Source organism: Bemisia tabaci, chromosome 3 (genome assembly GCF_918797505.1).
Source record: "Bemisia tabaci chromosome 3, PGI_BMITA_v3".
Lineage (NCBI taxonomy): Eukaryota > Metazoa > Arthropoda > Insecta > Hemiptera > Aleyrodidae > Bemisia > Bemisia tabaci.
The window spans coordinates 48,088,914-48,116,354 of record NC_092795.1 but is presented as its reverse complement, the minus strand read 5'-3'; the positions used below and the strand labels follow the sequence as shown (position 1 = coordinate 48,116,354).

Genomic DNA, 27,441 nt, shown 5'->3' with positions numbered 1-27,441 from the left:
AGTATCGCGCATATGAAATATAGTGTGTTTCATCAAGGCATTTAATTAATTCCGACCTCCACCTTTACCCACCCTCTTTTATCGGACGAATCTTTGCGACGGTACGTCGAAAGTACGTACGTCGTGCACGTACAGTCATCGTCTGTTTGCGAATTGTAACGCATGCGAAGTGCCAACTCGTAAAGAATCATGTTAACAAAGCGATCTTTGGGGTGCAAGTTTTTCAATGATTCTGCTCGTGCCGATCCTCCATGGATTGAGTAGCTGCTGCATATCTCGGATACTTTTTGTGATATAGCTGACACAGTTTGGGATTCGTCGGCTGTCTCACCGCAGGTTTCGTCCGAGAATTTAATATCCCTACTCTTAATTAAACAACTTAAGAAAATCGCAGATTTTCTTAAGTTGTTCCTCGGTGAAGCTTTTGTCTTTCGGTCACATGTTGATCAGGATTAAGACGAGTCTGTGTGTCCAAGTAACGATTTCTGGAGGTCCCCTGCGATTTTCTTCAGTTCTTCCTTGGTGAAGCTTTCATCTTTCGGTCACATGTTGATCAGGATTGAGATTAGTCGTTATGTCCAAGTTGCAATTTCTGGAGGCGTGAAATTCGAAAAATTGAGATTTTTCGGAATTTTTAGAGATTTTTCACGGGAAAATAGCAATTTTTCGCGATTTTCTCGATACGAAAGTGGTTTAAGCGCGCGATTTCGACATTTCTATTTTAGATTTATATCGAACTTGCCAAAAATTCACGAAAATTCAAAGATTTCGAAAATTTTTGAAAAAGTTGAAAATTTTGAGAAAAATTCACAAAAAATGGAAACATTTAGAAAAACAGCAAAAAAGATAGAAAAGCTGAATAAAAGCGTTGGGGGAGTGAAGACAGCTAGAATGAACACATTTCTACCTTTAGGAGGTGAATCAAAGTGAAAAGAGAGTGTTCATACCTGTAACACACAGAGAAGAACAGAAACTTAGATGGTGCCACGAAACAGCGAAAAGGACAGAAAAAAGACCGATCAAGATTTTTCGTCAATTTTAGACGTCTTGAAAAGAGTGAAAAAGGAGCTCCGCGGGAGATTTTTCGGTTTTTGGAGGTGATTCGTTGCCCTGAGGGCGAATCTGAGAGTGGAAAAAGGGCAGTTTAGTGGCCGGGACGCGGGCCTCAGAAGAGAGATTTCTTGGCTATCATTTTGGAAGAAAATGAGTAAAGTGCCTTAATTTAGTGAGAAAAGGGGGAATTTAGATATGCTATTGCTTACTTTTGACTACTTTTTGACCACTCAAGCGCGAACTTTGAGCGGCCTTAGGAAACCTCGAAAATTGAGATTTTTCGAGATTTTTAGAGAATTTTCACGGGAAAATAGCAATTTTTCGCGATTTTCTCGAGACGGAAATGGTTTAAGCGCGCGATTTCGACATTTCTATTATTGATTAGTGTCGAACTTGCCAAAAAATCACGAGAATTCAAAAATTTCGAAAATTTTTGAAAAAGTTGAAAAATTTTGAAAAAATTCACAAAAAATGAAAAAATTCAGAAAAACAGCAAAAAAGATAGAAAAGCTGAATAAAAGCGTTGGGGGGAGTGAAGACAGCTAGAATAGCAATTTCTGGAGGTCCTCTGCGATTTTCTTCAGTTCTTCCTCGGTGAAGCTTTCATCTTTCGGTCACATGTTGATCAAGATTGAGATTGGTCGTAATGTACAAGTTGCAATTTCTGGAGGCGTGAAAGGAAAGGAGGAAAGGATTATACGAATGAATGAGTTACATCTTTCAAATTTCAATTTATCCTAAACTACTATTTTTAATTTTATTATTTACATTTCGATTTACAGCTTTATTTTCATACACATGGATTTTTTTTTTAAGCTTTAGATTAGGGAGGAATTTTCGAATTGTTCCAGAGTTTCAAGGCTCTGGTTCAATATAAATCTTGTACGTTGATTTCGATTTTATTATTTGCATTGTGAGGACACGTTTTTGGATCTTCGCATGCCTCTACATATTGCATCCTGTCTCCGTATGGGGCGAGGTTTTCATTAAAAACACGATGAGTTTCACCATCACAGTCAATTCTTTTCGTTCGAGGTTTTTTGAGCACAGTTGAATTTGAACAAGTTGCTCCGCTTTTGAGTTGAGGGGATATTTCCTTTTGGTTCAGGAGTTGTTAGATCTATTATATAGGGGGTGTGATTGGGATGTTCGGGTTGAAATATACTCATGGCAAAGATACACGTTTGGCGAAGAAAGTGAGTTTTCAAACGAAGTGTTATTTGAATTTGGTGGTTTTTGAGTTGATGTTAAAAAATCATCTTCCGCGGCTTTCCGTAAAAAATCTTCATACAGAAAAGATAGACATATTTTGCAAGAAAGACTGGGATAGAGGAGGAGATTCGGGAGGAATTAGTGAGCTTTCAATCATCGTTGCATAGGAGAAGGACGAAGGAAATCCTGATTGTTGTATCGATCCTCCAGCTATCAGCGCCATTTTTTCTATTTGGAAAAATAAAGAAAAATTGGGAAAATGATGTGAATTTTTATTTTTGTATAGAGTTCACTTGTTTTGAAAAAGCGTAATTTTCCTACTCATAACCTATCCACTATCCACCAGGAACATTTTTCGCTCCAGTTATGCATCACGGTAAGATCTGACCTATCCAAAATCTGCGATGGAATTTCGTAGTAACTCATCGTAGGTTGATTATTTGGATTTTCATCCCCTCTTGGTTTAGGTTTCAATAGTTTCACTGCTGGTTATGAAAATATGGACTCAACAGATAGTCCTGAATCTAAATAGGAGTCGGAAGGGGTCATCGAGCATTCAAAACAGCTATTTGCTGCGTTACATTTAGGTTAGGTATCGATAAAGTATAATGAGTTTATGGAACTTTTTTGAGCGGCATTGAAGTAATTAAAAAAAAACCGCAAAAAAGTATATTATACTCACGTATACAGTATATAATTATAAACACAAGTGAAAAACATGATATAAAATGAGTAAAGGAAGGAAACAATAATGAAAGTGACACATTTCCCGCTTACACGCAGAACGACATTCAGTTGGAAGAATGATTTCAACTTCCCCAAATCTTGATTTATACACTCACTAAAAACATCTGGTATCCTAAATCTTGACTTAAAATTGGTAGGAATAAAAATTACTCAGAGTCAGAATTTGAAGCCTGAATCGGAGTTCAGCTTAATATTATTAGGATTGAAGCGGGCACGAAATACGAATAAGGTTTCACTAAATAAAAATGAGTGTAATGTTAGCATTACACCCGAGATTGTATAGCTAGTATTAGGGGGCTCTGCTCCCTGGCCCTGGCCGCTACGCGGCCCAACCCCAAGGGGCGCTTGCACACAAAATTGCATCATGCTAGCATTGCAGGAAAGGAAGGGCTTACTTTGGAAATTTCTGGGGAAAAGAAGTTTTTTAAATTGGTACGGCTACTTCGAAAAGCTACGGGGCTAAGGAATTTCTGAACCCTTTCTTCGTGCAATTACTATTGGTATTCACCCAGTAAGATATACTTCCTTTACGAAAAGAGAATAGCGGGGGATCCATCTTATTATGAAACGTTTTTACTCATGTTTTACTCACATCGGATATATTCCATCTTCGTCTAATTTAAACGCGGCCTGGGCTGGGATGATTCTGGGACCCACGAGGGCGGCTGTCCAGTTATGGACGACGATGCCAAGATGTCTCTGCCGAGGACTCGCATGGCAACCGATTTGGCGAATAGGGAATCTCCATTGACTTTGGCATTACTGATGTCGTATTCAATGAGTTCTAGCATGTCTTCCGAAAGTTCTCAATCGTTCAACTGAAAAAATAAGACACAGTAATTGAGGATGCAGAATGGATATTGCGGACCGATTATGGAGAACACATTAACAGAAAAACGGTAAATGCGATGTATGATTAATAAAAAGGTGAATTAGATAAAATATGAGGTTTCTTGGTTGATTGCGGAGTTTCTTAGAATTGATCCGGCGTATGTTTGGTTCGTTTTGAATCATACAAGTTAAAATGGGTGATCCTCAGTGTTGTCATAAAAATTGGGTCGTTGTTGAGAAATTCTGTTTGATGAAAACAGCGCTCATCCAGTGATATATTGAAGCGGGGTATGTAGTCGGTGATGTTGGCAGAATTGCTTGGTGCGGATACCAATGCGGTGGAGAGAGTTTAAAGCTGGAATTGAGGGAATGGGGGCAGTGTTGTACCCGCAGGTGCCAAAATTACTTGATGGCTACTATCTTTCTTCTATGGCGGCTTCTTTGCTTGTTTCCTCAGTGGTTGGGAATTCTCATCGTCGCTTGTATCGAATCTGGCAGGTAGGGTGATCATCCGCTTTCGACGTCCTTCTGCTTCTACTTCTGAAGCCTGTGATTCTCTAGAGTGTTCCACGAAGTATAACATCCTGGTGCTGCTTCCATGTAGCTTGCGGTTGCACATTCTGTACTTGCAGTTGCGGAGTAAGAGGGATTTCTACATTCAATTCAGAGATTTCTATTTCAACATCAACCTGCGCCTGTCTGTTCTCTTCTTCATTTTTCACATGGAGGTCATCATGTAAATTGTTTTGGTCCTCTCCTCCTGAAAAGAATTTGGCATCGTCATCTTGAGAGTCCCCTTAAGACGCAAAGGTGTCTCTCAGTTCTTCTAGTGTCTCGAAGAGTTCTATGATGTAGTTTGTGTCTATCACTCTTGGCATTAGGGGTATACGGGGTGGTTGCGGGAATGAGGGCAGTGTTGTACTCGCAGGTGCTAAAATTACTTGATGGCTACTATCATTCTTCTATGGCGGCTTCTTTGCTCGTCTCCTCATTGGTTGGGAATTCTCATCATCGCTTGTATCGAATCTGGCAGGCAGAGTGATCGTACGCTTCCGACGTCTTTCTGCTTCTACTTCTGAAGCCTGCGATTCTCCAGAGTGTTCCACGAAGTATAACATCTTGGTGAATGCCTCCTTGGAGGTTGCTGCAACAAAAACTGTATCATGAAAATGTTTGCATGAAATTGTAAGATTGTATCATAAAATGACCAGATGATTTTGGTGCCCCCTTGTAATTACAAAAATTGTAAAAACGACTGAAAAATTTATCAAAGTGCAGTGCATGTCACTGCTCCTAAAAAGGGTTACAATCAAAATAGGATGTGGAAACGCTGGAATGAATTAATTTGGATTTTTGCTTTCGAAACCCCAAAATTTTCCAAGCAAAAAAAAAAAAAACAACAGACAGAAAAGTGCAAGGGTTGAATTGATGCGAGGATGATAAAATATTTGAAAAATGGTACTTTGAAATGTTATACAAAGAAATTCATATTTGAAATGTGAACACAAACACTTGTATTTTAACGAAAAAATAAAATCATGACAGAAATGTAGACAATAATAGAAAATGGCAAGAATCTTCTGTAGGTACAAATACACATTAGAAAGGTTACACGTGTAACCAGAAAATGCGTACCCCGCGTACCTACCCTTACTCAAATGAAATTTACATAAGAACTTCGAGTGCCGAAACCAATGATTTGTACGTCTTGAATTCGGCCCGGGGCGTCATCGCATGAAATCGGGGCTGGAGTAGTGTGCGTACACGTGAAAAGCCAGACGTTGGGCTGCAGCGGGTGCCTTATCTTCGAGTTAGCCTTCAGTGTCCACGTTAGGCAATCTAACGATACGGAGGCTGAGTTTGAAAACTTTTGGGGTTCGCATACGGGAACTTTTGTGGATGAGTATGTGACCAAATCGGAGCAAGTATAATCTGCTGGACTGGAGCGTAGGCGGTGCATTTTTCATTGTTCCTGAGTTGAGCTTAGGTTTATCGACTTTCAGGGGGGTGGTTTTGCGTTTATTGAGGGTATCATCATTCCTTTCCTCCGCTGGGGCGTGATTTCTCCATTCTGGTTCTGTCAAAACTGGAGATGATGATCTAAACATGCTAAGATAAGATAAGGTATATATTTATTCAAAGTGTAAAACATAAAAGATGATACAACATTTTTCTGCCCGGCACATTGAGAACCCAATTATTCCGCCGGATCAGGCAAAAAATAAATATAAATGATAATAATATAAAGTAACAAAATAAACCAAAAAAATAAATACGGCGGCATAAATTAAATCTAGAGTAAGACACATTTATGATAAACCTAAGTTAAGTATGAACAATGAAAATAAATAAATGGTTGGTCAGTTACTTAATATACGACGATCAACCACGCTATTTACGTCAGGGACAAGGGACCTTAAATTTTTAAATTCAATAGGTTTAAGAGTTTTAAAATTTCAGTGACTACTATTGGATCATCTGAGCTTAAAGGATGGGTGTTACGAGGGAGGGAATTTTAAACTTTGATGCGTGTAGCATAGTTTTTTGTGCAAGAAAGCAAAATATGGTCGATTGTAAGGGGGGAACGTTAAGAATGAATATAGATATTATTTGAAAAAAAAAATTTAAAAAAAAAAAAAAAAAAAAAAAAAATTCTTGTGGATGTTGTGATGATGTGTATATGAATCTCTTCACGTTATGAATTCTTTGATTCTGTTTATGATTCTGAGCATCCCTTGATATTTTCAGTAATTTTTCCCCATTACATGACCAATCGATTTGTTAAATGGCTACATAGCTTCAACCGAATTCAGCATTGTCTACCGCATCCAGTATTCTAGTATTGCGATACTTAATCTATAAGTGTAATTTATGTTCATGATTTCTGTCAGTTTTCATCCATAAGTAAAGCAAATAGGAATAGGTATGTGATTTACTTTGCCAACGTGTTTCACCCTTATTTCTACTATAGCTCATCACAGCCAGGTGATCATCCTGAAAATAATTGCCCTCACAGGCCTGTTTAGGATGAAAAATCCGTCGTCAGAACCTCTGATTTACCATTTAAGGTCTTAAAAATGGCCTTTGACAGCATTCAAACGGCAGTGTGCGTTTGGGCCGAAATCTCTGGGGGAAATACAACCATCTCCGTTTAATATCCACCTTTGTTTTCTCTTAATTTTCCCTTTCATTAAAACTCATCCCAGGAGTTTCAGGGGGCGCGGTGATGTATTAAATAGTTTCCTTTATTAATCAATGCGACATTTTCTTCATTTTGTTCCCCCAGGCTGGGCGTGTCAGTGGAGATGGACGTCTTTACGAAACCAGTATCGAGATGCTGTAAGAAGACGAAGGTTCTTGGAAGTGGCCAGAATGCCGTCCGCGCCAAAATGGAAATACGAGGATGCTATGTCATTCCTGGAGCCGCATCTCACGGAAAATCGACCGCAGCCAACCCCGACGCCGGTCCCTGAAAGCGACGATGCGAAAGTCCAGGTGTGTTATCTATCCGTCCATGTGTTTCTTCCAAAGCTGCCGTGCTAAGGAAGAACGCCGTAGGAGCCTTTCGGCGTTGCCAAATTTCCGTGGAGGGATCACGAATTTTCGAGAAAATGTAGGAATAATTTTCTTCCGATTTTTCAGAAAACCTCCCTCGTAATTTTATCTAAAGAGTCTGAAAATATCAATGATAAATATTTATAAGTTTCTTTATAAATAATCATTTTATCGACGGAAATTTGGCACCTCTTGAATGTTCCTACGGCTTTCTTCCTTAGCACGGTAGAATAAGTCACTTATGCTCGTCACAAGAACGTCTTTTGATGGCTCGAACTGATGGTGAAGATTAATGAAATCTATTCAAATATATAATAATTAGTTAGTTCGTTAGTTAGTTAGTTAGTACGTTTTGAGACATTCAGCGTCTCAGGCTATTCAAGTCTTTACAGAGAATTTTGAAAATGGGAGTATATACGAAAATTTAGATTTTTAAATTAAGAGAGGTGAAGAGTTTAAGAATTTTGGTTATCTTACGCGTAAAAGCACTCATATGCATGGGGAACCCGACCGTTGTTCTACATAATAGGCGGGCAAGACTTGTTAGTTCCTTCTTGCCCTAAAGATGTCGGTGCTCTCTACGTATAGTTGCTTTACGCTGCTTTACAAATTGTTTTACTAAATGTCACTCAAATTGCATAACGACTGAGATGAAGGAGCCAATATTTTGTCGAGTGCATTTTAGTACTTCTTCAGGGCGGCAGAGGGTCGGGGACTCGAAGTTGTAGACTAAAATCGTTCTCTGCTTGAACGTATATTTTACAGAAATCTGGCAAGGTTTTTTCCAAGTTTAATCCTCGCGACCAACTCATAGTCAGTTGAGATTGCTCAGCTTGATTAAGTTATGATCGCAGTATTTTCCTTGCAGCGAACTTTCCGAGTTAGAGAACGCAAGGTGTTACATTTTCGCTTATTGAGATTTCATTTTATTCATTGGCGCAATTTCTTCCGTGGGGATTTTTATCTTGATTTTTACCGACACACCAATACGTGTGAAAAATGTCTAGTGATGAATCCATATTCAACCTTACCTACATTGTCGGAATTTAGCAATGTCAGAGAATATTTAACTGAAGACATTTTTGGCACGTGTCAATAGTAGGATGTTTTAAAACTTCCCTCGTCAATAGCATGTAGTCCTCGTGGAGTCACTACTGTCCTGAGGTCATTTCATAAATAGAAAATTTCCTAAGGTATATTCAGCCGAAAAAAGTATGAGTATATTTAAAAAAATGTAACATCACCTAGGAGAGTCAATACTTTTCGGCAAGATGAATACGTCTTGAACCTCGTCATTTTTTCGTATAAGTTAAGCCGCAAAGGCAATGCAGGTAATGAGCAACCCTTAAGATAAATTCCGTAAGTTTGAAAATGTGATCACTGCTTATTCTGACAAGTTTTGAATGATGACCTTATGTTTAACCTTACCTACATTGAGCTGATTTTCAGCTTTGATAGGAGAGAATTTCTGAGACTATCCATCGTATTATAGTATCCCTATTTTTGGCAGCCTTTTCTGGTGGGTGTTTTGAATTTTGAAACGTAAATTTAGCTTGGCCTTCACATGAAGTTGCCTCGGGTGTCCCTATTACTCGGTGCATCGGCAGTTATATTCTTAATGCAATGTCAAAGATATTGAAATTGAAATCTCAGCCTGGCCGCTTCCAGTTCAATAGTTCAACATCGGAGCAGCTCGTTTGAAAAGTGTCACATGATGGATTAACTTTTCACCTTACCTACATTGCCTGAATACACAATGTTGGAGGATATTCTGCTGAAGACACTTTTCAAGTGATAGGAAAACTATTAGTATAACAAGATTGTAAGACTTAGAAACTTGAAACTTTCGGTCTATCCGTGAAAGGCTACTATTTGAATATGGACATCTTGCCTCCCCTTGAATTATTTTTATGTTAATTTTTCGTTGGATGAAAAAACTCCTCAAATTTCGTAGTCCCTCTGACGCAAGAGCGTTTCTCAATTTCCATTTGAGCCTTATTTTACACACGAATCCATGCTCTCTGGGGACTTGCAAGGAAATTGGATTGCATTTTGCAAAAAGGAACCACTAGTATTGCAATGTTGCTAAGATTGTGCAACTTCTTTTGGAGGAAAACCCCGATTATCCATTAATAGTTTCTATTTTACTCGCTAAGAACTGTAAATTTAAGACAAAAATTACCATCTAAATTTCATAGTTTTTCACGATTTCCGCAATTTTATTGCAAAAGATGAAGTTGCAAATCTTAGCATCATTGCAATGCTAGTGGTTCCTTTTTGCAAAATGCAATCCAATTGAGATACGCCCCTTTGTCAGAATAGCGACGATTTTTGTAGAATTATTTTGTCAGGGAAAATTTGGCGACCTCAGGAGGCGTTTCCGATTTTTTTTTTTTTTTTTTTTTTTTTTTTTTTTTTTTTGCACAGCAGGATCAGAGCTATATTCTAAAGACTCTGTTTTTGTGTGTTCCAGGTTCCCCAATGGCGCAGAGTCTCCGAGCTGGTAGCTCTGTTCAAAGGCGGCACCATCGTTGACGGAAAGCCATCAAGAAAGTCAGCTCCCGCCTTCCCCGGTACGCCAGATAGCGCCATATCAGCCAAGGCCTACCTGCCGGCCAAACTCCCAGACCTCGTGCCCGCAACCCCCGTAGCACCCGAACCAGAATCCCCACCAAGCAGCGAACCCGATTCCGAGGACCTGATCCCGACGGTGCCCAAACTCAACCCCGAGTCCGAGGACTCCGAGGATTCGGGCTTCGAACCGGAACTGGCCGTTGAGGTGAATCCGGAATCGGAGAGTTCCGAGGTTTCCACGTCTGCGTCTTCGAGCGAGAAGGTGCCCGAGAGAGTGCAGATGCCCACCAGGTTCCTGCATCCACACCTGATGCGCAACTTTAGGCATCGCATCCCGACGACGGCCGTCCAGCGTGACGTCATCAAGAAACCCGCGCCTCCGCCGGTCCCGGTGATTCCCCGCGTGTGTCAGGTCCAGAACGCTCCAGTGACGTCACGAGGTTTGACCTGCGCCATGCCCAACCCCCGCCCCGCCAACGTTGGCACTGTCGCCGGTGCCCTCAAGTGGGTGCTTTCGAGGAAGAAGACTGCCAAGGCTCTCCAGCGGTGATGTGTTTTGCCTTCTGCCTGTTCATTTCAGAAAGGCCGCAATTCCAATCTGTGACTCTACCAAAATAATATTGTTCCCATTTAATCACTGTCGTCTCCAGACGCAAAGAAAATGTAGAAGTTGTATTCTAGTAAATTCAGGGACTTACATGATTTGCAAAGAATTTTGTTGCGGCAAGTCCGTCGTATACTAGGCTGGTGGATGTCTACTTCGAATGGTATATTATTATCTGAATGAGGACCCTGCGTATTAAAGTACAAATCTTCATATTTTTAATTTATGTAGAATGTGTTTTTGCATTTCCCGTTGAGTATGCTCTGAATCTTGTAAATCCGACGAGGACTTACAATTGAGCCTGAATTTCCGGTATACTGTAAATTGGTAGGTGATCGGCTTTCAGAGGGTAGGACGGACAGCTTTGGGGTACCAGATGACTCCTTCATTATTTGTATCGGGTGTCAGAGCACCTTTTGTAAATGGTTTTACGCTTCTGTGATACTGAGTAAGGTCGTTCTCTTAATTTTGTAGCATGTCCCCTCGAGCTTTCTTCGATTCTCAAGCTTTCGTTGTCGGTATCTCCAAAGTTTATGTATACCTCTTTGTTTTCAGAATTTTAAGGCGAGCATTTAACTGCTTTTGCTCTGAGTCAATTTCCCTAACTTTTACGTAACATGTACCCGTGTCTAGTGTTAATAATATTGTTATTAGGTTGTATACTTTGTACAGTGTAAATAAATGTATCCTAATGGATTGTTGTATTGAATCTTGAAATCGATGGCGTTTCGACTTTTGTATTTCCATATGTATTCTTGTAATATACTGTTTGTTTTTATGAAAAAGATTTTGATGGTTATCTTCTTTAATTTTTTTAAATATTTGTCTTAAGGTTCATCTTGAGTCCTAAGTATATGAGAAGTGAGACTTCTTACTTGAACGTGAACCGATTATTTTCCAAAACACGTAAGCGCCAAATTTTCGAATGCGAAAAAAACAAGAAAACCCGTCTTGTTTGCTTTCTTGACAATCTCCGAATTTCGAAAGATGTATGTTCTTTTAGAAGGCTTTTTTGAAAGCAGCCATGATTGATTATATATGAGAAAAAACAGCCCCTCTACCAGCAAAATATAGATTGGCGCTTATAATTTGGAAAATTATCGGCTCAAATCAATTTTGCATCTGTACCTGAAACTTCAATAAGCAATGCTTGTAGGTCCCTGTCTACAAGACAATTAGTAAGATTCTGATTCTTTTCTTCTTTAAATTTCATGTTATCACATTGATTATATCTCTAATATTGCACTAAAGCATAGCCTAGTTTTTGAGCATAGGAATCAAACTTTGTGCTTTGCTCATCATACGACGAATATGAGAAATTTTCTCTGTAAGTTTTGGGCATCTAGTCCTAAGGGAGTAGAGGAGTAAAATTATGTTTTACTTCCTCGCTCCCCGAGGGTAGTGAAAGTATTGTCATCGTCCAAAAAAAGAAAGAAAAATTGAAATTTCATCACTTCTTTAAAATTCATATCCTGCAGCTGTATGAGGCAGCTGAAAATAGACTAATGGACCACCAGATAAGGTACGAATTTCAGCATTCTGATACATGTTTCTTAACCAAAATTTTACGTAAAACACGATGTGCACAACGAAAATTACCGAAATCAACTCCTTACGAAGATATTTAATGATTCTTGATGCGTGAATTCAAACCACCCGCTCATGAAAACTCAATGCTCTACTTGATTCACATCGCGCGCTAAACGTTATCATGACAGTCTCTACGATGTATAAATCTGGCAACCTCAATCTTGACGCTTTGGCTCCGTTATAGCAAATTGCTAATAGTTTGAACAACACATGGTGGGAAATGAATACAGGGTGATCCAAAAGTCCCTTCCACCCCCTCTAACTTTTTACCTAATTGAGGTAAAGATTTGAAACTTGAGGGACATTCCTAGGTCAAAGGGAGCTACTTTTTGGCCCCCTAAAATTTTCAGGGGGGCCCCCCTTGGGGGGCAACGACCCCCAACTTTTAATTTTCAAATGGGAAGACCCCCTTTGTGATAGCTCGTTCGAAAGAGCATAAAAAAAGAAAACTTTTCGCGCAAACCCGAAGTCAATATCTCAAACCGTTTCAAAATGGCGGCCGGTTAAAGTTCAAAATGGCCGAAAATTCACACCGGTTATTTGTCGATGGATTTGCGCGAAAATCGGTATCTAGGGGTATTTTGACACGAGAAAAACGAATTTGACGTTAGATTTTCAAAAAAACCGAAATTTCCAAAATGGCCGCCGGTTAAAGTTTTAAATGGCCGAAAATTGTCACCTCGGTTTTTTGCTGATGGATTTGCCTAAAACTTGAAATTTGAGGGTATTATGGCATAAGACAAACAAATTTGAACTTAGATTTCTAAAGAAATCAATTTTTGGTCATTTTGAACTTTAACCGGCGGCCATTTTGGAAATTTCGGTTTTTTTGAAAATCTAACGTCAAATTCGTTTTTCTCGTGTCAAAATACCCCTAGTTACCGATTTTCGCGCAAATCCATAGACAAATAACCGGTGTGAATTTTCGGCCATTTTGAACTTTAACCGGCCGCCATTTTGAAACGGTTTGAGATATTGACTTCGGGTTTGCGCGAAAAGTTTTCTTTTTTTATGCTCTTTCGAACGAGCTATCACAAAGGGGGTCTTCCCATTTGAAAATTAAAAGTTGGGGGTCGTTGCCCCCCAAGGGGGGCCCCCCTGAAAAGTAGCTCCCTTTGACCTAGGAATATCCCCAAGTTTCAAATCTTTACCTCAATTAGGTAAAAAGTTAGAGGGGGTGGAAGGGACTTTTGGATCACCCTGTATTGCTCGATTGAGAAGCTTGCTGAAACCGTTGTAGTGGGCGATTTGACTCACGTAGAGCTTTGAGTTTCTTGTGAGCGGGCAGTTCAAATTCCTCGTAATCAATGTAAAATAAAAACGTTAATATCTTCGTTAGGAGTCGGTTTCAGTAATTTTCGTTGTGTGAATCGTGCTCTACGTGAAATTCTGGTTAAGAAACATGTATCAGATCGCTTAAATTCGTACCTTGTCTAGTGGTCCATTGCGAATCATTGTCCGAATGATCCACCCAAGAGTCAAGAAGAACAGCACAGCGTTTCTCTACGACTAACAGTCGCCTTTTTAATTTAATTTAACCTTTTTGTCTGGCTTTTTAATTTAACGGAGCTACATGGAAAAAGGCAGAGTTAGTGAGTTTATTCACATCCAGAATTGCACCTGCTTTATGGTCACGTCAAAATGTGGAATTGGCAAATTATCGACGATTTCAGATCACTGCGTGCATTTTAAATGCGTATACTGTTCCTTCTATCATCAAATTTTTTTTTTAAAAGGACATGGCAGCAGGACCTTACACCCAGATTTTTCGTCCTGTTTAGGGAGAACGCTATATGAGGATTCGAAAACGGTCAAGAATCATTCAATAAAGTCTGAAATTTGTTCAAAATTGTCTACGTTCGCCCCCTGTATTCTGCAGCGTTTAAATGGAGAATTAGCACGAGTCTGAAATTTCATGAATTTTGTGTTTAAAGGGACCCTACTGAGTGAACTGAACACGAGGATACCCTTGGTTCAATTGGTTCATAAATTAAACAATTACGAGTATCAGAGGAGATTTGACAGAATGATCTAATCTGCTAAAATACGTGTGGGTGTTTTAATGGAAAATGCCGCTAGGTGGCGCCGGTAGGCGGTGAATTTTCTCAATTTTAGATTAATTTTTACACCATACTCGAAATAAAAAAAAAATACAGAATATCCTGCGAAATCAGCTCATTAAGCACTCTCAGGTGAAGCAATAAAAATTTGGTGTGCAAATCTCCATTCGCAACTTAATCCACATTCGCTTAAAAAACCAAAATGAGAAATGTTCAAAACTTTTCTTAATAATTAATATTCATCGGGATCAATAAGTGGATTTAGTCAGTTACAGAGGTCAGACATGGCATTTTTTATTAAAACTGCAAATCTTTATGCTGATCTCGTCACATGTTAAATTTCAACGGATTCTTACTGAAGAATATTTTACGTAGAAAACAATGGAACCACTTTTAGACCTTAAAGTTTTGTATAAACGGAGTTATAAGCGTTTAAAGTTTCGGAATTTTGTCCGACCTCTCCCATTGACTCGATCCACTGTGCGGCGTTTTTCCGTTAGCACACCAGTATCGAGACGAGGGTGCTGCCACTCGGTAAATCTCATTCAGGTTCGATTTCAGTCTGCCAATAATTGCGACTTGATCTATACGGTACGACCGCAAAAAGGGTCGTAAAACAAAGCGATGAACTCCTTCCGTCGGTGGTTGAGTTGCGGCTCGGCGCGCGTTAACTGAGAAATAATTGATTGTAAGTCCCGCCCGCAGCCGTCCAAAGAGCGAACGTCAATCGGAAAACTCGTACATCTATACTATAAGCTCTCAAGCCTCCTAATTTTGCGAAACTGGTAACGCTTAGTTCCAGCGTTCTACAAAGCCGATTTTTATGATTTTTGCGGCTATCGACGGGCAATTGTCTCTAGATAAGCCAACTCTTTTCAGATTTTCAAAATATGGCCTAGGTTTTTTTATATTAAGTGGTAAAGTTGCGAATTCTCCCATTTAAACAATGTAAATTTATATTTTTTGTCATAGTTCGTTTGAGCGTTCTACCGGGCCGATTTCCAAGTTTTTTGCGGTAATCGACGGGTAATTGCCCTAGATGAGCCCGCTCTATTCAGATTTTGGAAATAGGACCCAGGTTTTTTTTACAATCACGTTTAAAAGTGAGTGAATTTTCAGAATGCTCCGAGACTGCTACCGCTATGCGCGGGAGGATGCGCAGTGGTCGAGGAGGTTGCGCAGTAGCTGGGTAGCCTGCGCATCAGCTCTACACTTATCTACTCAAGATTCGCCCCTACTCCCTCAAGACGAGCGGTAGCCGAGTCGTCAAAGACGTCGGAAGCGTCCACTTAAAATATGTGTGGGTTCGATCCCCGTTACCCGAAAGTCTTAATTATTACCTGATTATCAATGTTCGTTGTTTTACTGCAATATTTCATCAAGTAGTCATTCCAAAACGCGTCCTTTAGACTTCAAAAAAAAAAAAATTGTTTCTTTATCATCAAAACCAAAATTATTTCATTCTAAAAGTAAAGTATACCTCATTTCGTATTTTTTTAGGGGAAAAATAAAACTAACACCGATAGGAGGGTAAAAATAGGGCCGCGAAGCGGATCATTGATGGCGCGGGGCGCCTTCAGGGGGTTGGGCCGCGTAGCGGCCAGGGGGCGTAGCCCCCTAGTTAGATACTACGGAGCGCCACAGACTAATAGACCTGCAGCGTGAATGAGTTTGACGACTTCCATAAATACTTGCTATTCTCGCGCTGAGGTTTGCACCGTTGTCTCGTGGATGCCGAGATTCGCAAGGCGTGTTCTCTTATGAATGCTTAATTAGGTTAGTCATGAACTCTTGCGATAAAATATTATTTCTCTCAAATGAACTACATTTTGCAATTAGGAACTACTATTTTTGGCTCATCCCTTAAATCACCTATACTGTGTGCTTAGGGGAAGAAATGGCGCACATTTCCGCTTATGGAAGCCATTAGCTCTTGGACTACATCTGAAACTATAAATTCTAGCCCGGTTTAAAAACAACGTATGTGTCATTCGTTTCCCTATGCACATAAGTGTTTTTCCAGAAAAACCAGAATTTATAGTTCCAAATTGCAAAATACAGTCCACTTATGATTTGGGGAAATGGAAACCATTTTATAATTTTCACCAATCCAATCCATCTGAGTACTGAGAGGCTCATCTGCTTTATTTTGCTGCTCTTGTAGGTAGGTGCCGCTGTGTATTTTCTTTGGTTAGTTATTGAGTCTTGACTTTCTCAGCAAGAAAAGGAAGATGATGTCTTCCTCCAAGAAAATATTTAGCCCGACCGATCCCGCCTCTAGGCAATCCCACCTCCTCCTGTCACTCTCTATAGGAGCTCTGTCTTACGATTCCAATCATCGTGTTTCCTTTGCCATGCCCTGAGGCGACCATGCACCTTGCTTTTGCCACAGAGACCCACGTAAGCACCGCTGTTCGACTTTACTGTGATAAGAGTGACGTTTATTAACCATTATTTACGTTCACCGCCGTCGTCTGCTGACCACTCATCGCAGTTACCTCGCCAATTTATAGTTGGTTGACCTCAGGTTTCCATAACAACCAATAGTGATTGAACCATTCCGTGTCACATCGTGCACCATGAACGTATATCCTCTTTTTTAAAGGTTTTGTCATTGATTTTCCAGAAAACGCTTAGCACTATTTTCGATGTACTCTTTTTTCTTCTTCGAGGGAGGAGAATAAAGCTATCTCTGTGATGAAGGCAATCACTGGATCCTTTGCTATGAATGGTTATTAAAAAATCTCGTTGTTTGTCTGAGATATCTGGTACGGTACGCAACCAATGTGCAGTAATCACTGCCAGACGTCTGGCATCAGCATCTGGATTTTCCGTCAATTTTCTCAAAACTTCATTCGAGGAGCCTGGAGGACAAGGCGTATAAGTTCAGTTTTTAGAAATTGACCTGTTAAAGATTTTAAGTAGAACTAGTCATATCGCATATTCTGTGGAAAGTTCGCTCCCAAATCCAAATTTTTAAGCATCAACAAGTCAGTTTGAACTCCCTCTCCGCCATAAGGACGCCATGCAATTTCATAACTTCAAACACGTATTTCTCGAAATAGCAATAACTGCACTTATGTGCCTTGTCCTCCAAGCCCCTTCATTTTTTGCACTGACATGACGGCCCTCTTCGCCATCATGGCAGTTTATAATGGACCGTACGGAATCACTGTTCGATGGTCTGCTCAAGATGAGCTCCATCTGTAGTCCCCCCCCCCCCCGCCGCCGCCACGGCTTTTATCGTAGTTTTCGATTGGCAAGAACGGCAACTCAGGGAAGGATGGCCATCGGAAAGTGCGCCTGATAATTAGCCGATTTACGAAGGCGGTTGACACGCGATTTGACGCGTAGTGTCATCCGCCGTGGTCGCCGCCTGGTGCCACTCGGGGCCCGAGATTTGAGTTGGCATGGCAAATGACTCTGACAGCGGATGATAACAGAGTTGACATTTTGACAGTTCTCTAATTGTGGTCGGAGCATGGATTCATTCATTCCTTCTTACTATTCCAACGTGATCGCACTCGCGTACTCACTCCAAGCGCGGCCCCCGTCTCTTACGCCTTCTTCTGTGCTGCCGCGTTCCCTCTCATTGCCAGTTCATTCATTCGTTGGCGGAGAGTTTCGTTTTTCCTGACTGCGTTTACTGGAAAATTTTTTCTTCAGACATTATTTTGACTTGAAGCGTCGTCTCTTGTCTTTTTTTAGCGTTTTTTGCTATCGTTTTTTTAAACGTGTCGGAATATGCACTCTCGGACCCGATTTTCTCGAGATTGGCACATAAAGTTCGATTTTAAGACCTTATATTTTGACATCTTATCAAAAAACCTTTAAGTTCACCTCGCGGTTTCTTACTGTTGTCGTTCCATCCAAATCGCTGACCATTTGCTGCGATTTGACGTTTTTGCCTCACCTCATATTTTTTTCTTTGCTCCGCGGAGTCGCGGCCAAACAATTGATTTTGTGGACAAATGATCGTTTTCGCAATTCAGTGTGCCATTTTCTTCATTGTTCAAGTATGAAGAAAAAAAGCCGTTAAATTAAAGTTGCCTCACGACTCCAGATGAACGTCTCATTTTCAGCGGGAAATTTCCGCCGGCACACACACTGGACCAGGTCAATAGGAGAAGTCGGACGAAATCTGAAAACTTAGAAAGCTTATTTCTTTGAAAATATGGAACGAAAAAGTTTAAGAGTGGTTTCATCAGTTTTTTCGTAAAATTTCCTCTCAGAATCATCCTCTATAAATCGAAAATGGGACACAATAATAAAAAAAAATTGAAATTTTAGCCAAACATTTCATGTCCGACCTTTTCTATTAGCTCGTTCCACTGTGCGGTGTACGCAGGGAAATAGGAATCGTTGCTCTTTCAGTGCCCACAGACTCAAGGACCCACCTTTATTTCCTAGTCGTAGTTACAATGATACTTTTGTAGTAATTGTAGTATGAATTATCACGGATCCAGCAACAACGCACCATCGCTGTCGGAGCCGAAGGGTCAGCGGCAATTTTGCAAGTTAGCAACACTGTTTTTCCTCCATTTAAATCCCTAAGAAATATCGACATGCGGTGAGCTAAGCTGCCTCACCGGCAGGGCCGGATTAAAAGGGGGCGGCCATATGGGCCGCGGCCCATGGCGGCAAAATTACGGGGCGGCAAATTTTGCATTTTTTTAAATGCAGGTACAAAAAAAATCAGATTCAGAAAAAAATTACAAACAAGGAAAGGTGACAAAGTCTCTCATTTCCTGAGAGTTCGTTAATTTCTAATTTTGTCGTATTTCGGTGATGCAAAAGACTGCGCACCTTTAATTAGTTGAGGTAAGAGAGAAACCAAACACGTAATTTGGCCTGGAGCGGCGCGGCGCAAAGAGAAATTATGAGGAGGATTTGAGATGAAAAGGAGAAGCCCTCGACGCGGCGGTCGGCATGTAACACATAAGCGCCTACGAGACTGCACGAATACTTCACGCATTGCGTCAAACACAGCACGGTCAACAGCGGTCGGCGCGGCGTGAAACGCTCAGTTCCTACAAGACTACATAAATACTTCACGCATTGCGCCAAGCACAGTGTGGTCAGCGCGGCTTGGCGGCGGAAGTTAAAATTATTAAATCACATTTATGTTTGTTCTTTCTTAATTTTTTTGTTCATTTCTTACAAATGAAAGGCCTTGTCCCCACAGAGATAGGTTTACGGAACTGAACTTTCGCGCAAAGTTCCGTGAACTTTTGCTAGTAGTGTTGACAGGGCTTACGCAAAAAATGTGTCCAACACGAGTAAACGCGTCTTATGCACCCTTCTCCCTCCGGCACGTTCACTTGATGGTTTTTATTGATGTCTCAAAATGAATGAGAAGAGGGCGGCAAGTAGGTAAATCCGGCCATGCTCACCGGGATTCGATTGTTTTGCATACATTTAAATGGAGGAAAACAGTGTTGCCATCTTCCGAAAATCACTACTGGAACTGAAGCATTGTTACCGTAACCAAGTCATGTGATATTATGAAAGCATCGCACGTTATAACCATGACTACAAAAATGTGTTGGATCTGGAATATACCAGGAACATTTTAAGAGCAGCGATGTTTTTGCCTAGAGCCCATTCATAGATACCATAAGACGAAAATCGGGAACAATTTGTAACAAACTATCTAATCTCAGTTTACTGAACCCTCCAATGTGGAAAAATTTATAAGTATAGCTATAAATGAAGTATGAAATTTAGTTTGTTTACCTCCACTCAGCTATCTAATGTTCAAGTAATAAATAATTTTCTGAAGTGGATCTGTTTTCCTCGTCATTGTCTTTCCTGGTGACCTTTTATTTCAGCGGTTTATCTTTCGTGGTGACCTTTTATTTCAGCGGTTCACAATTGTTTTTCCCTTTTCTGTTTCAGGTATGTACCCGTTTCAGCCGAATAACTTGCGATTTAAATGCAGATAAGTGAGTAATTGAGTACTTCTGTAGGTCCGTCAATACTTTTCTAGATTTACCGATACAATTATTGGCCTTAGTTATTTTGGCATCTTGTCTCTAGCTGGTAAATCTTTCCCTGTAAAGGTACTCAGTTATTAGCGTGCTATAACTAAAGAGTCCCGTGCATCTCTAGAGAAGTGAGAAAAGCGACTCAGTTTTGAACACGCGACACGCGCATCCGTCGAACACGAATAGTTGCATCAAGGCGCCACAACCAACACAGATCGAGATACTTCGTTGAATGAGATAATCATTTATTCGGTCTTTCAAAAAAGACCGAGGCGCCAGAAATCATAATAAGTACGAGAATAAGTTGTATTTAACGTTTTGATCGACTGACAATACTCTCCCTATTCAAGCACTCTGTTTTTAGAGTGCTACAACTGACGAGTCTTGTGCATTCTCTGAAGAAATGAGAAAAGCGAAAGCGCCTTCAATTTTGAACATGCTGCACGCACATCCGCGGAACACGAATAGTCGCATCAAGGCGCTTCAGTCAACTCAGTCGATCTTCGGCTTATCGGCCACCAAAAGAAGAGAGTCATGCTGAAATTTCGGCGATCCAACCTTTGTGATAGTGGGTTCTGACACCATGAGGCACAGCATTGGAGCTCATCAGTTTGTGTGAATTTAGAAAAAAAAGAGGAAAAAATGGAATTTTGACCCATTCGAGGGTATCCTTGCCGTTAGCTGTAAGAATATTTCTCCGAGTGTATCGCCTTGTATTTACTTTTCAATTGAAGTCGTTCATTTCCCTGGAAATGTAAGCCTTTTCTCTGTTCACTAAAACGATTATTATTCTCAACATTAACTCGTAGTCTCTGACGTCGCATCAGTGAACCACAATGATCACGAATAACTTATCGAAGGTCTTTCAAAACCATGTATCTCATTTTTGGTATATCAAAATCTTCCCTCCTATTTCTCTTTATTTAAATAGGACGAATCAATATCACTCCTTAAAATATTCTCAGAATATTCTTCAAAGGGTGGAAAAGAATCTTGGAAATTTTCGAGGAACGAAGTTGAATAGTTTTTCACGGAAAAAAGAAAGAATGCCAAGATGTCTGCAATACCGCACACCGGAATAAGCTATTTAGAAATTTTACCGTTCTACATCTTCATACTGAAACATCTCAACTCTGCGGTGGATTTATCCTCTCACAATGATGTAAAAACGGTTTTTTTTTTCGGTGTCGTTCGCCAACAATCAGGGGTATCGGATTAGGATCGTTCGAGCATGGTGCTATTATACTGACTTAGTGCATACACTCAAAGGGTCTCTGCTGTTCCCTGTAAGCAGCTTATTCAGAATATTGTAGTCGTTTCCTTAGCCAGTGAGCTGAAGCAATGAATTTGCATTTCGATAGCCCGCAACGTATGCTGTCGTGCTGAGGGAGAACGCCGTATGAGCCTTCAGGCGTTGCCAAATTTCCCCTGGCAAATTACTAATTTTCAGGTTGATTGTTGAATATTTGTCTACCAATTTCTCAGATAATTTTGTTTGTAATTTGATCTTAAACTCCTGAAACTTTCAAAGAAAAATACTCATAATTTTGCCTCCAAAATAAACATTTTATCGAATGAAATTTGGCAACTTTCGAATGTTCATACGACGTTCTCGCGGATTTGGCTTTATCTCCCGTCCACCCTTGAGTGACTTCAGGAGTGGCAAGATATTTGCATGAACATGTGCGAAAGATCCATCCCTCGGGGGTGTGAAGTTTCGCGCGCTTGGCTCGAAGTGTGAAATAGGTGCTGATTTTGCTATTCCATCCAAATGAGTCGATTTAGCTCGCTTGGTTTGTTATGGTGCAATTCGCCTTCCTCATGCGGATATGCAAAAACATACCTTAGACGTCGATATAGCTGCTCGGCGTGTAGAATAGGTGCTGTTTTTGTTTGATCGTCCAAATCAGCCATTCACATGGATAGACAAAAACAACCCATACACATCGACATTTTTTCTTGATTTGTAGAATGAGGCTGTTTTTGATGAGCCATCTAATTGAGTCGATTTATGTCGCGCGGTTTGTTACACTGGTAAAAAAAGTAGCTTGGATCTAGAGTCCAGACTCTTAAAAACATTGACAAGAAAAAATACTCATGATTCAATCGGATTTTTCCTTGAATCGAAGAGCCAAGCCTCTTGATTTAAGCGAATTTCCATTTGAATCAAGATTATTTTTTCTTGTCAATGTTTTTAAGAGTGTAGACTCTAGATCCAAGCTACTTTTTTTTTACCAGTGTACAATGCTGTCCGCGCCCACTTCTGTGTATCGGCAGAAGCATACCCTGCACGTCGAAATAGTTATGTATGAACTTTTTATAGGATCAATGAGACGTGAGACAAGAAAGAACTGAAGCACTTAATAACACGTTTTCCTCTCAATATTTTATGTAGAAATTCATTCACACAATAGAAAGTTCAGAAACTTCGGTTTCCGAACTTTCTCTTGAGTGAACCGCTTTTCTACGTAACATTTGGAGAGGGAACATTTAATGTGGTACTTCAATTCAAAAGAAAGGAAAGGTTGAATAAACATTCGCAGTGCAAAAAGGAACGCCTATTTAAATTGGTTTAAAGTGTTGATATTTCAAGGATTCGCATGCAAACTTCCAAACTACGTAGAATACAACTTGGATAGAAAATAATTCCTAATGCCGTCCTAACCATAAACATGTAAAGTATGACGAATTCGTGCTCTCGAATCATCTACCGTTTTGATAGACGAATATAATCAAATAAGATACTGAGGTCATTTCATCTGAAAATATTGAGACTTGATTTTTCTTGCAAGTGCTATTTATGATTATCCGATAAGTAACCGAAGAAAGGATTCGAGTAGATATAGAGCTATTGGGAGGCTGTAAACTGCCACCCATTTCCTGGAAACATGGACAACTGCCCCCCGTATAAATTTGAAAACTGCCACCCGACTTGACAACTGCCCCCCGTGTAAATTTGACAACTGCCACCCGTTGAAATTTGACCAAGGAGCGCGATTGAGCGGGGTCGCACAGTTTACCAAACTTTCCTTCACACTTGGACAGGCTGAGGACTGTCTACTGAAAATCAACACATGATAAGAAATTGAGCAGTGTCTGTGATGATTTTTAATAGGCGTGTTTAAAAGTTATTTTTTAATACAATTTTTTTAAAATTTTTTAATATGGTGAAAAGAGGTCAATGGGCTCTTAGTTGAAAGTAGTGAAAAATTGTAAAAAGTATTTTTACAGTAATTTACAGTATTTTTATAGTGAAAAATAGTTAAAAGTAGTAAAATTTTAGTAAAATTACAGTCAAAGAGTACATCACTACTAGGAGCTTTTTTCAGCATTTGGCATTACTTTTGTTATTCTTTTTTTTCTTTTTTACCTTTTGAACTTTCTTCTGACTTTTACCTTCTTTCTTTTTGGTGAGGTTCCACTGATTGTGAGTCCTAACCCACAAACTGATTGTGCACAGACATTATCTTATTATTTCTACTTCTCCTGGCTTGAGATTCACAATCAGTCTTCCCATAATACCGCTTCGACCCTCTGTGCGCCGAAATTCATGTGGGTGGCAGTTGTCAAATTTACACGGGTGGCAGTTTTCACTACCGGTGGCAGTTTTCAAATTTATACGGGTGGCAGTTTTCATACAAATTTCTTGAAAACTGCCACCCGGGTGGCAGTTTGCCGTCGCCCAGAGCTATTTGCTGAACTTCAGGATGGAATGGAAGCTGTTATGTGTTCGTCGTAATTTGTTCAACCATTGTATCGAGAGCATTACACCAGGTAATCACCTCGTATTTTATGAGCGGAAATGTGCCTCCAGCTCTAATACGTGGATTCTCGTGATCGAATTCTCGAGAAATTAGACCACGGAATGCTCTATATTTACTAGCGAGACGAGCAGTCTAGTGCGAAGAGGCCGAAAGACGACGAGAGAATCGCAGCTGGAGGGAGAAACGATAGAACAAGGCCATCAAGGACGAAGCGAAAGGCAAGGAAAAATTACCTCGCGTTACGCAATGAGCAAGGAAGGGTGTGTAGAGCAAGATAGAAGGGATTGGGGAGGGTCAGGGATTCCGGGCCGTCCCGACCTCCTTCCGCGCGGGCGAGCCTCGCGCCTGACATCAAGAGGCATTTTGTTAGAGCAGATTCATCGGTAAACAGAGCATTTTTATAAAAGCTCAGTCGCGGGAGATCCATCAGCATTACTCCAAATGCAGGAAACGTCCCAGAAGTTGGTTTGAACGTGTTTCCTTCAGTGGCGTGGCGTGACTTGCGATGTATCGATTGTCATGCCATTTAAACCCATGGTAAAGAATCGATTATTAAGGTGTCCGCTGCGAACGCCCTGTTTATCGATCCTTTTCCATAGTTTTAAATGGCATAACAATCGATATATCGCAAAGCACGCCACGCCACTGGTTTCCTTATGGAAGGGTATCTTGGCCAAAAGTCTTTACGAGATGTTAAGTTTTTGACAGCAGTGTACTGCCGTGCTGAGGAAAAACGCCGTACGAACCTCCAAGCGTTGCCATATTTCCTTTGATAAAACACGAGTATCCTAGTAAACTTATGAATATTTTCTTTCCAATTTTTCAGATACTTTTGCTCGCAATTTCACCTAAAGTTCCTGAAAATTTGAAGGAACAATATTCAAAACTTTCCTAAAAAATGAGCATTTTATCGAAGGAAATTTGGCAACTCTTGAATGTCCATAAATCGTTCTTCCTTAGCACGGCGGAAGAGGCATTTTATTAGAGCAGATTCACCGGTGAACCGAGCATTTTTTTAAAAGCTCAGGCGCGATGGATCATCAGCATCATTCCAAATGCAGGAAGCGTCCCGGAGGTTGGTTTGAACGTGTTTCCTGATGGGAGGATATCTTGGCCTAAAGTCTTCACGAGAGGTTAATATTTTGACAGGGATGTAGTCCCTCAGTCTCGTAGTCTCGCTCAGAGAATAAATAAGTTGCAATCTCATGGTTAACCTCACAATTTCTAGACTTCGCTAAAGCGCGACAGTATGCGTCGAGTCAAAAATTTCATAAGTCAGTGGGCTTTTCTGTTTTATCATGTTTTTTGCCGGAAGATATCAATAAATCCGTTCTCATTAAAAAAATTCCCACGGCCCCAGCGAGTTTCTCGCTCGACGCACGATCCGGGATTGGCGCGCTTTGAACAGTTTCTACACCCCTCGTTTTATACATATTTCGTCGTAGAATAATAAATTCCATCGGATAATTGACTCTATGTAAACTCATTTTTCGCCTCAATGATCGAGTTAAAAGTTGATTGGTGTCTATAATCTTCCACGTAAGTCTCCAATTTATGACGCGTTTCTCAGGATTTCACAAAAATAATCCTTTACGCTGTCCTGCATAATCCCCTCCAATCGCAGCTCAAGTAATATTTCACACACTGCCAATACTGCCATGCTTAGGCAAAACATCTTACGAACACTCAGTTGTCACTAAAATCCTAGAATGTGCCGGAATTTTTAAAAAATTCGGAAATTTATTTGTTTGGAATTTTCAAAATGATCTCAACAATTTATGAGGACTCGATTACGGGGAAACGTCCGAAAATTTCTGCAATAGACCAGTTTTCCACAAGTTTTCCAGAAAAGGAAAATGAAAACTTAAGAGGACAAGGCGCATAAGTTCAGTTTTTGCTGTCTCGAGAAATATGTGTTTGAAGTTTCGAAATTACATAGATCCGTATTACAGAAAGAGAGATCTAACTGACTTTCAAAAATTGGAATTTGGGAGCGAATTTTTCACAGAATATACATCAAGACTAGTTTCACTTTCAAGCATTAATACCTCAATTTTTTCAAGAACTGCACGTATGCGCCTTGTCCTCAAATCCCCTCAAATCTTCAGAATGAAACTTTGGCAACATTCGCTAGACGATAAGTCCTTTTTCCTTAAGCTTTATTCATGGAGGTAAGAGCACTTGACTCTTAACGTTTCTCTACGGTCGGTACCCGCAATAATTCAATGAAATTGGTCCCTCATTTCGCTCAGCGTGGCGCTCCTTGAGCCACGAGAGTGCGCTGTCGCGTCGTGCCATCCGTGCCGCCTCTGGTCTTAAGTCGAGCGGGTGCGGAAAGAAATTAATCAGGCAGTTAGAGAAGCACTCGAGCTTCGCTTTCATTCGCTTTCCCCTCCCCCCTCGGGCTCCGCGCCTTGGTGCATGCATAAATCACATTTCCTGCCTCACCGCCACTTCCGCACAGAGGAACGGGATTTTGGGATAGGTCGGACGTAGATTTTTTTTCTAAAAACTGCAAAATTTGATGTTTATGTGTAGACTTTTAAGGTGTGATTTGTTCAGAATATCACTGTTCTACATTGATCGCGTCCAGCAGAAAGGAAACAAGCGACATCAGTTGTTGCCAGATTTAACTGGGCAATTTTATTTTTTACGGTTATGTGGATTTTGTGCAAATTTTAGTGGATTTTCTGCATTGTACGAAGCAAATTTCTCACAAATTTTCAAAAGAATGTGAAAAGACGTTTTCTTGTAAAAAAATAAATGGCCCGGTTAATTTTGGCCCTAGCTGATGTAGCTTGGTTCGGTCAAGCTTGGTCGTTTTGCGCAAGTCTTTTCGGGTAACCGTGGAGGGCTTTTGGGCTAGCAAAGAATCAGGAATAAAATCATGAAATAAAGTAAAATAAAAGAGTGAAGAAAATTTGCAAAAAACTGACCTCTTGGAATTTGGCGTGTCGGACGAAAAGTGAGCATTTAACACAGAAAACGTTATCGTTATCTTGTTATCAAAATGTGTGAATATCACTCGAGCTTTTTCCCTTGTTTGAACAACTTCCCATGAGCTTTTTCACCTCATCTCTTTAATATACCTAGTGCAACGGAATACAGACAGTTGCGGAGACTGAGCTTATCGTAACAATGTAACAACATGCGTGGCTGCAGATGAAATCCGACTGAATATTAGGTGTTTTTCCACCTACCTAAGCTGTCCACCGGTCGGTTACGTATATGGTCACTGCCGGTCTTATCACTGATACGCACATAGATATCCTCTGTTCTGCACTTCAATTCAAAAACAAATGTTGTCAGTGATCCACCATTATTGCCCAAAGCGCGCAGGCCTTGCGTGTATACCTTCCTGACCGTCCTCACTCTCCCGAAACACCTATCATCACGGAATTTTCCTCTCTTTTTACTCCCGTCAAAGGGCCCAATTACTCAGGGCAGCCAAAACGCCTCCGAGA

At 40.4% G+C, this 27,441-nt stretch overlaps 2 protein-coding genes and 1 long non-coding RNA gene across 3 annotated transcripts in view; 2 read left to right on the top strand and 1 right to left on the bottom strand.

The window, feature by feature from the left end:
• LOC109030567 (uncharacterized) overlaps positions 1-12,379 on the top strand; it is an 18,936-nt gene extending 6,557 nt beyond the window's left edge. The window contains exons 2-3 of the mRNA XM_019041592.2: positions 7,130-7,338; positions 9,872-12,379. Coding sequence (XP_018897137.2) covers positions 7,130-7,338; positions 9,872-10,522 — 860 coding nt within the window. The 3' untranslated portion in view covers positions 10,523-12,379. The remainder of the gene's footprint in view (positions 1-7,129; positions 7,339-9,871) is intronic.
• The window catches only part of LOC109030564 (insulin receptor), a 380,809-nt gene that overhangs the window by 281,511 nt on the left and 71,857 nt on the right, over positions 1-27,441 (top strand). The window lies entirely within an intron of this gene.
• LOC140224277 (uncharacterized) lies at positions 2,184-27,441 on the bottom strand. The gene is made up of 2 exons (XR_011899576.1): positions 26,914-27,441; positions 2,184-3,830 (listed from the first exon to the last, which is right to left on the bottom strand). It is a non-coding gene; the product is annotated as an uncharacterized lncRNA (long non-coding RNA).